Genomic DNA, 10,162 nt, shown 5'->3' with positions numbered 1-10,162 from the left:
GGTTTGAGGGTGGGCATGAAGTTTTGCTTGTTAGTCACCATGCTGCCCAGTAGGTGGCATCAGTGTACAAAACCAGCTTCCAGTACAGGAGCCACATCTGAATTTGTGTGTGTCTATCACCGCAGGTAGAGACGGGGAACCAGAGACGGAAGGATTCCCTCCCTGCTGTATATCAGGTAGCATAAGGAAGATCATAGTCCTTATTTCTTAATTCACTGTTATCGAATGTTTGTATAGTCCTGACACAAGGACTGCCTAGAGACCCTTGTGAGGCATGGTGCTTGGCACCTGCCCCAGTGCTTCCAGGCTAAAGCAATGTCTTCACTGCCAAAAATGGTGTGTTTTTACTGCAGGGAAACTAACCTGCATTAGCTAGCCTGCTGTAAAACCCTAGTGGAGGCAACGCACTGCAGTATTCCGATAAGGTCAACCACTGATGGACCTTATCGGAATACTAACTCTCTATATAAATAAATATAAAATGTTGATGTCACTTGGTTATCTTGTAATGCTTTGTCTCCTCTAGGATTTTACAGTAGACTAGCTAACATGTAATATCATACTGTTAAACAAAGGAAAACATCTTTTTTGCAGTGGAGATCTATACACAGAGATTTGTGCTGCAAACAGGGGAGGAGAGCTCAGTGAGTGAGATTATTAATTAGCAGTGGCCACAGGTGAGACCTGCTGCCCTCATCTGCAATCCTAGGCTCTCCTGCAGCAGCTCAGGTCACTTCAGAAAGAGTGGCATAAGCTTCAGTGCAGCAGCATGGAGGTTCTTCTGGCCGTAGAGGCTCCCATTGGAAGTGGCTTAGGAAATCTACATGAGAACAGAAACACAATGGGAGCAAGCTTACCAGCCCCCACAATCCTAGACTGTAGTATTCCTGTGTTACCCAATCTCCTCTATGCTCAGCCTGCCTTATTCCTCTACCTTACACAGTTATCCACTCTGCTGTGTAAAGATTCGGTGCCCCACCCTATTTTAATTGGAACACCAAAAGCTTGTGATCCCCAGCACAGATCCTGTCAGATCTCAGATTTGGCAAAGCAGCCTCAACTGTTTCACTATCATTAATGTGTTTAAACCCCCTCCAAAATACCACAGCCCTCACTCAGCTAAGAGCAATCTGTACAAAGGGCAAAGAGCCTATAAACATGAAAATGAATTTAAAGAAAAATTTGACAACTTACCTTACTAGCAGATAGTTGACAGCTTTTCTCAGTATGTGTTGTTTGATGGAAGGGCTGGGGGAGAGAATACATCTGCTGTCTGTGTCCACTCCTCAGCGAATGTAACTTTTCCCCTTAAGTAACTATGTAGCTGCATGTGGCACTGAACTATGTATTCATTCCAAATAAGAATGAAACTAAGAGGATCTTAATGCATCCTGGACCGTTTAAGAATATACTGTACTTTCTTTAATGCATTGTTTGGTAACTATGATTGATCACTTGAAAAATTAAACTACTGGACATTTCACTTCCTTACAAAAGACTTGATGAGGTATTGGTCAAAGCTCTAATGGAGAGAGACCATAATCAACAGAGCTGTAAGAGTACTACTTAGTCCCCATTGGCACTACAGGAGGCCTGAGGGTACCAAATGCAAAAGGAGCAGTCAAACAGGAAGTCTGAAAAGTAGGGATCCTTTTGGCCATGTCCCTGTCAGGGATTGTATTGCTTGGAGACTTAGCCGGAAAATGGTGCAACCGTTAGTCCTAATAGCATGCTAAGAATCACTGGGTCTAGTATTGTTGGTTGATGTCAACATTATCCACTCTGAGGCCACCACTGCCTATCTATCAGTACTAAAGAGAAACTACAGCCACCTTTCTTATACTGATTTAAAATCATGCAGCAAAGATGTGTGTACCTCCATGGGTTCAGTAATTGGGACACAGTCAGGTCAAATTTGGCCTCAAATCTGGGTTTTTTAAGTTAGCTTTTACCATACGTAAAACAAATGTTTCCACTTGAACACCAAGGGAGGGGCTTTTTAAACAATGTTTCCCTGCAGCCTTAACAGTATCAGAGGCTAAAGTGTGAGACTCCTGATGTGAAATTGACAGCTTGACAAATCCATTTCCAGCGTCAAAACAGTAACCCAAGAAGCAAAACACCGTAAGTAGTGAAGTTTAAACTTAAAACTTCAGTTTTAAATGAAGACATTTGTAACAGACAAGGAAACTGTTTATAAATGTATGTATTTTTAGTCAATGGGATTAAAGGTGTCTACAAAGAATCTTAATGGGGCTTGGCTCTTTCTTTGATGTATACATGCAACCTGCATGAGTAAACTTTTCTGCTTGTTTATCTTAGAAAAAAATCAGAGCTTGCTTGATGTTTGAGAGACATTGGGAAGTCCAAGGGATCTTTATTGTAAGATGACCACCTTAGTTGGAGGGGAAGGATGATGAATCTAAAAAAAAAAGTCTCTCTCTCTATAGTTAGTCACTGAGCTTCAGACAAACCAGCATTCAACTGAAGCTTACAGAGTCAGCTGTGTGTTTTATAATGTATAATTTATTGAATTCAACAAGTAAGGCCACAGATTAGGGTATCTGATCATTACACAAGCAAGGTGAGTTAAACCACATTCCATGCTTGACAGTAAATTCTGGGCTGTGCTGGAAGTTAAAGACCCTGACTGAAGTACAGTACCAGTTTAAATAAGGAGGGAAGCTACCACATATTTAAGATTGGCCCAAATTTAGTTCTGCAAGCACTTTCTGTATTAGATCGCAGAGGAAATAGATCAGTCCAACAACGAGTTGAGCCAAGGGTGGAAAAGAATCAAGCTGATGGATGAAAGGTCAAGATGCCATTTTGTGCACTGCCACAGTGATGCTGTCATGCTTCTGGATCATGATGTTCCTGAAACAAACAGAAACCATTGCTTAAGACAGTTGTAGCTACTACAGTCCTGAAGAGTTCTCACACTGCAGCTAATCTGCAGGTCACTAGCAGAAGTTTAGTATCTGCTGCATGCTGTCAGAGAGGAAGCACTGACTAGATCAGCATTTCTCAAATGCCGCCACCAGGGGCTTTTCTTCAGCCGCAGCCTTTCCCACAGGGCTGCTGGCAGGGATTGGGTCCTGCCCCCCTCTGGAGCCAGCCAGTATGAGTTCCCCACCTTCCCAGGGGCAGCAGGCTCCATCCCCCTCAATGCGCTGGCCTCTGCTGCCTCCCTGGACCCCCACTGCCTCCCTATCCACAGCTTCATTTGCCTCCCCCCCACCCCCCCTTTTGCCAGGGCTGAGTAAATCCGTTGTGAAAAGCAATATTTGCATGTTTAATATCACTTTTCACTGCCTCCTAGCTAACAAGGCTGCTGTTGTGAAAAGTGATTATAAACATACAAATATTACTTTTCACAGATGCAGACTTATTAGCTAGCAAGTCTGAAAAGAAAATGCAGCCAAAAAAGCAAAACAAACAAAAATACTCCAAGAACATGCAAAGCACATTTGTTTGTATTCTTTACTGGACCTAAACAGAAAACAAACAGACAACTGTACATGGTTTTTCACAGACTGAATAATAAAAATACCTACATACATAAATTACTATGATTTGGACATGTATACGTGCATATTTATTTGTTTTTCCTAAAGTTAATTAGGAATTTTAGGAAAAGGTGTCATAGCGGCCACCAGCAAGAGTTCGTGGCCACACTGAGGCCACCAAAAAAATTGTTGCCAAGACCCCTGGACTAGATCCTGTACACAAAGGACTAGGACTCCATTTTCCATCTCTGCCTACTCTGAAAAAGTTTGGGCTCAAATCTTCCCACCTAACTCCAACACCTCCACATACTCCAAAAGCTTGAAGTATGGGAGATTCCTAGGAATCAGGTCTCCCTTTTGTGAAAAGTTTTCAGGAGGATTAAAACAGGATTGTAAGGTCTAAGTAGCCATTACAAACATGATGCAGGAATGACTAATAGGTAGCATTGTATCCTTATATCTGGCAGCAGCCTCTCTGCTTTTTAAAGCATGCAGTAGGTATAGAAACAAGGTTACATTCACCATTGCCTTAGGGACCCAATTTTAATAAGTAATCCACATTCAAGCTCCAGAGAAAGGCAAGAATGGCCTTCCTAGAGTTGCTGCCATATGTGCTACTGGGGGTGAAGCTTTCTAGCCTTATATCTGTCATTGTAACCAGGGACACATGAGCAGAACCACCTTGAAGTGAAGGAGGCTGTTCTAAAGATCTAATATTCCCAGAAGATCCTAATGATAGGATACAGGGCAAAACCAAAAAGAAAAGGGAATGACAGACATACAACTCCAGATGCTCACCCATTATCTGACTCCAGACACACAACAGGAACATCAGTAGGATCTGAAGTTAGTTTGGCTGCCTGCTGGGCTAGAACTGAGATCACACCTGCATGTTCATCCGAAAGGGTTCCACGACCTATAAAATACACAAGTCTTTATGTAAGTTGAAAAGCCCTCATTACTTTGCAGTAATTACATAACCAGCCAGCCCAAGAATTTAGTTGAACTGTGTGCCCTAATTTAACCCATTTGTCAGGTTATCCCAATAATTGCTAAAGCATTCAAAGGAGTTTTCCCTGCCAGCGTACACCACCATGTTATCTGTACCCTTCCCAGATAAATATGGTCATCACAACTGTGATTTTGGTGGATTTACATAGTCATATTTGCAGCATACCCTAACGTTCAGTTTCCAGTGCTGCCTTATTTCAGGCAAACCCATTCTTTTAATTTTAACTTAAATAAGAGGCTAATCTTTTTACCTATAAGCCCATCAACATACCTATGTCAACAGCAATCTTTACAATTACAATTCATTCTTGGGGTCCTATCTTATATTGGGATGATATCTGTTACCAAATCAGCAACAGCTGTGTCTTATACTTAGATTGTTGTGTGTGCTAGGACAAACTGGAACTTGGTCCATAGCACCAAGGAGCCCTAGCTACAGCAATACAAATAATTTCATTATTGAAACAAAGGCTAGTTGTTCCCCCTATATAGATTAGTTGGTTTTTTTTTTTAAAATGAGTTAGTTGGCAACCACTGGTAAAGAGAGGCAGGCAGGCAGGCAGACCATATACACTTTGATATTTCAAGTATTGGGACAGGAGAAAGCAAGAATAAAACACAGGATTTTAAAGGAGTAAGAAATGGAGAGTTTTTAAACAGAAATTGCAGGGATATGCCCAACGCTTTGTTACTTACAGCCAAGGTTCAGGCCCTGTGAATCTGTGCACAGGACTCCAACGATTGAGGGATTCTTCATTCTAATAAAGACAAAACCTGAGATCAGCAATTTTTAAGTATTAGAGGGGAAAGAAACAAAAGTCAAGACCACAGTGTGAGCCTCACATAAATCTGAAACAATTTAAGAAGTGCCATCTTTTCAGCCCAATAACAGGACGACAGCTCCCTTTGAAACGGTGTCAAAACAGTTCAGGGTGGAGGGAAAGCAGGAACTTTCATAACTGCAAAATGCATTTCATTATTTAGAAATGCTGGTTAATTTGATGACAGCTCAGTCAGGCAGTGGGGTAAGCCTCACTGAGAATCCCCTGTTCAGAATGGGCGTTTTCTTCCATCGGAGCAAGAGAGCAGAAAAGCTCAAGGATTTTTGTCAACAGGAAACCCTGCTCCATGGAAGCAGGAGAGAGAAAAAAGAGAGATGAGGAAGAAGAGAGGGTTCTCAATTACCGGGGAGAAAAGAGCAACACTTGCCAGTCCCTTGAAAAATTCCTATCTTCTGTGCCCCATAAAATCATCACCCCCAATTCCTACCAACCAGAAATCATTCTCACCCCACCGCTCCCTCTTCATACCTACCCAGGTATGCCCATTGCAGATCCTTCCTATGCCAATGCTCCGCCCTCCCCACCCCAGCATCCACCCCACCCCTGGTGTCCCCAAACCACCCCCTGCCAACCCCCCCTCCCAGTACCAATCAGGTGTCCCCAGCCCTCCTCCGACAGTCCTCCTTCCCCTCGCCAGTGCCCCCGGCATTCCCAGGGCTCCCCCTTGCCCCTACCAATGCCCCCCACCCCAGCGTTCCTCCTCTCCCTCCAATGCCCCGCCCCGCCCCCAGTGCTCCCCACGTTTTCCCCTCCCTCCAGCCAGCGCCCCCCCAGCGTTCCTCCTCTCCCCGCCAATGCCCCCCCGCCCTCAGTGCTCCCCGGTTCCCCCTCCCTCCAGCCAGCGCCCCCCCCAGTGTTCCTCCGCCCCCAGCGCTCCCCACGTTCCCCCTTCCTCCAGCCAGCGCCCCCCCCCAGCGTTCCTCCTCTCCCCGCCAATACCCCCCCGCCCCCAGTGCTCCCCACGTTTCCCCTCTCCAGCCAGCGCCCCCCCAGTGTTCCTCCTCCCCCCGCCAATGCCCCCCCAGCGCTCCCCACGTTCCCCCTTCCTCCAGCCAGCGCCCCCCCCAGCGTTCCTCCTCTCCCCGCCAATACCCCCCCGCCCCCAGTGCTCCCCACGTTCCCCCTCCCTCCAGCCAGCCCCCCCCAGCGTTCCTCCTCTCCCCGCCAATACCCCCCCGCGTTTCCCCCTCCCTCCAGCCAGCGCCCCCCCAGCGTTCCTCCTCTCCCCGCCAATACCCCCCCGCCCCCACTGCTCCCCGGTTCCCCCCTCCCTCCAGCCAGCGCCCCCCCCACGTTCCCCCGCCCCCCGCGGTCCCCGGCACGTACGTGTCCTCCAGGTGCTGCTCCAGCGTCCCCTCCATGCTGCTCGGCTGCGCTGTCCCGGGGGGGGGAAGGGGGGGGGTCTCGGTCTCTCCCTCTTCCGCCCGCCCTTCCTGCGCAGCCCCACCCACGTGACCGACGCGAGTCGCGCTCCCGGACGGCGGCGCAGGAGGGTCAAATTTTCCAAGGCGCGCGGCGGCTCTGCAGGCGCGCGACCGGGGCTCGGGAGGCGGGAGCGCGGCCGCCCGGCTCTCAGCGCCCCCTGGCGGGGCGCGCCGCCCACCCTCCGCTGGGCCCCGCGCTGCTCGAGCCGCGGCCCGGCCTCAGCCCGCCTCGGGCCAGGGCTTCGTGGGGCTTCTCACCGGGCCCCGGGGAGCCTGGAACCCAGGACCCTGCGCCCCGACTCCCGACTCTTCCACGCTCCTGAGCTCCTTTCAGAGAATCCGAGACCATCGGGGTGGCGGGGGCCTCAGGAGGTCACCTAGTCCCGCCCCCTGCTCAGAGCAGGGCCAGTCCCCAGTCTTTGCCCCAGAGCCCTACATGGCCCCCTCAGGGATCGAACTCCCAACCCTGCCCATGCTCACACCACTGAACTATGCCTCCCCTAACCCAAGAGCCGCCTCGCTTACAAATCAGACCGCAAAATATGAAAGTCTCACAGCCACGAGTACTGAAAAATGACGTTTTTAAGCCTACCATTGTGAAATAAATCGATTGTACTGACATTTCAGTGTGATACTTGAGCTTGTTCTTTGAGCCTTGTTTGAAGCCCGAGTCCCACCACCCCAGCGCGTAACTTAGCTTCGCAGGGCCCCCGGTGGCATGGGGCCTCAGGCAATTGCCCCGCTTGCTGCCCCCTGCTGCCAGCCCTGCACTTGCAACCCCCCTAAACCTGTCCCATGACACACCCCCCGGGGCTGCCACCCCCTCGGTTGAGAAACACTGATCTAGATGAGTTGCGTTCCTTCTGGAAGATCTCTGAGTGCCCCCAGGTGAGCCACTTCTCTCAGGTATCAGCTGTTGGCTACTGCGAGAGACAGGGCTCGATGAGTCTGATTTGGAATGAAAAATCCCACGGCAGATGCCCAATCTAGGCCCTGCCCCGTTCCATTGTCTGCTCCTCCTCTAGGTCACTGAGCTCATGTGTAAGAGTTTATCACGGTACATGGCAGGCGTTTAATACTTTAAGACACTTGTTTTCAGTAAGTGACAGAATAGCGGAGCCCCTCTACTGAGGTGTGACGCTCTTCACTCCCCACTGGAGGGCATTACACTTGCATCCAAATGCAGACCACACTGACTGGAACCGCACACCTAAGTCCGGTTTACAGAGGCCTTTCCAAACAAAATACCTGACCCCCAGCTGGCACAAGCATACGCATACTCGAGCTAAGCGCTGGGTAGAGACTGGGTTGCAGGTCGCATGGGAGTTCATGGCTACTGAGGGCTGAAACCACAGCGACTCCAATCCAAGCCTCCCCAGCTGCTGGGAATGGAGGGCGGGGGGGGGAGTTCATAACTACGACGCTTCCGGCTTGTCCCAACAGGAGGCGCTGAGGTGACAGCTACCCCGCACCAAGCCGGACTCTGTTACTTTGCACCTTGTGTTGTCATTTATACTGCTGGAAGTCAGGGGTAAAAGGCTCCCAGATCAGCACGGTCTTGTTTTCTGCCCACTGGTGTAAGCGATGACCCACGGAGCAGGACAGGGGTGGCCAGCCTGTAGCTCCGGAGCCACACGCGGCTCTTCAGAAGTTACTATGCGGCTCCTTGTTTAGGCACCGACTCCGGGGCTGGAGCTACAGGTGCCAACTTTCCCATGTGCCGGGGGGGGGGGCACCTCACTGCTCAACCCCTGGCTCTGGCACAGGCCCTAACCCCACTCCACCCCTTCCCACCCGCTCCCCTGAGCCTGCCGTGCCCTCGCTCCTCCCCCCCCCCCGAGCCTCCTGCACGCCACAAAACAGCTGATCGGGAGGTGTGGGGAGGGAGGGGGCGGGGCTGCCGGCGGGTGGGAGGCGCTGGGGGCTGGAGGAGGGAGAGCGGATGGGGGGCTGCTGACGTATTCCTGTGGCTTTTTGGCAATGTACATTGGTAAATTCTGGCTCCTCAGGCTCAGGTTGGCCACCCCTGGAGCAGGACAATGGTGAGTCAGACCCAGAATCTATAGGGCTGGGATTTTTTCCTCCCTATTAAGCCTCGACTCTGAAGCTGAACGTGGCCTTGGCTGCTGGCGCTGTGAACGGACACCCTGGTTTATTGCCCTATTGACGCAGGGCGGACGTGACGAACGGAAAGGAAGATGCCTTGCGTAAGAGACATTGGTGTAAATGCCTCCTTGGCTGCAGGGTGACGCGTTTCAGGGCAGCGTGACGCTGGCTGGGTGGGAGTGCAGATCGGATCAAATCGCCATTAGTCGCCCCGTCCCCACAGCAAATGGAATTAGCAGCTGGAAATGAATGGAAAATTCATTACAGAGGTCGCTGTTGGAAATTACAGATGGAAATTTATTCAAGACCATTCAGCTGGTGCTGAAGCCTCTCATCTATTATAGGATTTCAGCTCCTGGGAGATGCAGATGAGACCCAAGAACCTCCATTAGGGCTCCATTGTGGCTCCCTTATTCCATAGGCATAGTCTGACTTCCATATCTGGGGGGGGGGCGCGAGGGAGCTCCTGCCAGGCCAATGGGGCCCTGCGTGAGGGAGGCAAATTCTGCCCCTGCCTGAGACTTGCAGTTTAGAATCATTGGTCAGAGCTTGCCCCACGTCCATATCTAAGCTGAGGGCCCAAGCCTGCAAGCTGTGGCAGGTGAATGACATTGGAGTTTTACGCAGGCTCAGGGGTCTGCTCACAGAAGAGTGATCGAGATCAGAGGCAAAGTGAACTGTGTTTGACCCACCTTTGGGTACCACTGGTTTAAAGGGCATGCCACTAACTGGCAAGGTGCTTCAGAAGCCAGAAGCTCAACGTCAAAAACTAGACCATTAAGGGATGGTCAGATCTGGGGCTTAGTCAAATCCTTCCACATTGGGGCAGCACCTTCGCATTTGGGCCATTGATTTTATTTAAAGGGATACTACCCAATTCCTGTACATTACAGTCCCCCCTAACTCAGACTGGAATAGAAATGATATTCCAGCCTTCCCTTTCTGGCCAGCCCCAGTTGGTCAGTCCCAGCTTTCCTGTGTAATGATCTGAATGGAGTGTTGGGGGCTGCATATTAAATCAAATGGCACGTTAATTCTGGCACTTCAGCACTCTCGCCCTGATGCGAAAGTCGGAGGCAGCAAGAATAATGCCTCTCTTGATAGTTCCAATTGCCAGCGGCAAAATATCCCATCTGTCAGAGTGGCGCTGGCCCTCGCTGGCAGGCAGTGTCAATTACTTGGGGGAGATAAAAATGTATCACTCTGTGGCCATGGAGATATGAAACAGAGCCAGACCCCCTCCATCATCCCAGGGAGCAGCGCATCCAGC

General features: G+C 50.0%; 1 protein-coding gene across 1 annotated transcript; it reads right to left on the bottom strand.

Moving 5' to 3' along the window:
* Positions 1-2,506: 2,506 nt before the first annotated feature.
* Positions 2,507-6,904, bottom strand: LAMTOR5 (late endosomal/lysosomal adaptor, MAPK and MTOR activator 5). The gene is made up of 4 exons (XM_037885233.2): positions 6,689-6,904; positions 5,217-5,278; positions 4,308-4,425; positions 2,507-2,877 (listed from the first exon to the last, which is right to left on the bottom strand). Exons 1-4 carry the CDS (start codon positions 6,721-6,723, stop codon positions 2,817-2,819), a joined length of 276 nt encoding a protein of 91 aa, XP_037741161.1. The 5' UTR covers positions 6,724-6,904; the 3' UTR covers positions 2,507-2,816.
* Between the last annotated feature and the right edge of the window lie 3,258 nt (positions 6,905-10,162).

The sequence above is a fragment of the Chelonia mydas genome, chromosome 21 (assembly GCF_015237465.2).
Source record: "Chelonia mydas isolate rCheMyd1 chromosome 21, rCheMyd1.pri.v2, whole genome shotgun sequence".
In the NCBI taxonomy this organism is placed as follows: domain Eukaryota; kingdom Metazoa; phylum Chordata; order Testudines; family Cheloniidae; genus Chelonia; species Chelonia mydas.
The sequence above is the reverse complement of the archived record's forward strand: the minus strand, read 5'-3'. Positions and strand labels throughout refer to the sequence as shown.

Excerpts from the sequence above, each read along its gene's own strand:
- LAMTOR5 (XM_037885233.2), bottom strand. The coding sequence starts at position 6,723 with ATGGAGGGGACGCTGGAGCAGCACCTGGAGGACAC. Across the intron at positions 5,279-6,688 it reads GAGCAGCACCTGGAGGACAC|AATGAAGAATCCCTCAATCG; the intron begins GTACGTGCCGGG and ends TGTCTTTATTAG. Across the intron at positions 2,878-4,307 it reads TGTCTGGAGTCAGATAATGG|GAACATCATGATCCAGAAGC; the intron begins GTGAGCATCTGG and ends TGTTTGTTTCAG.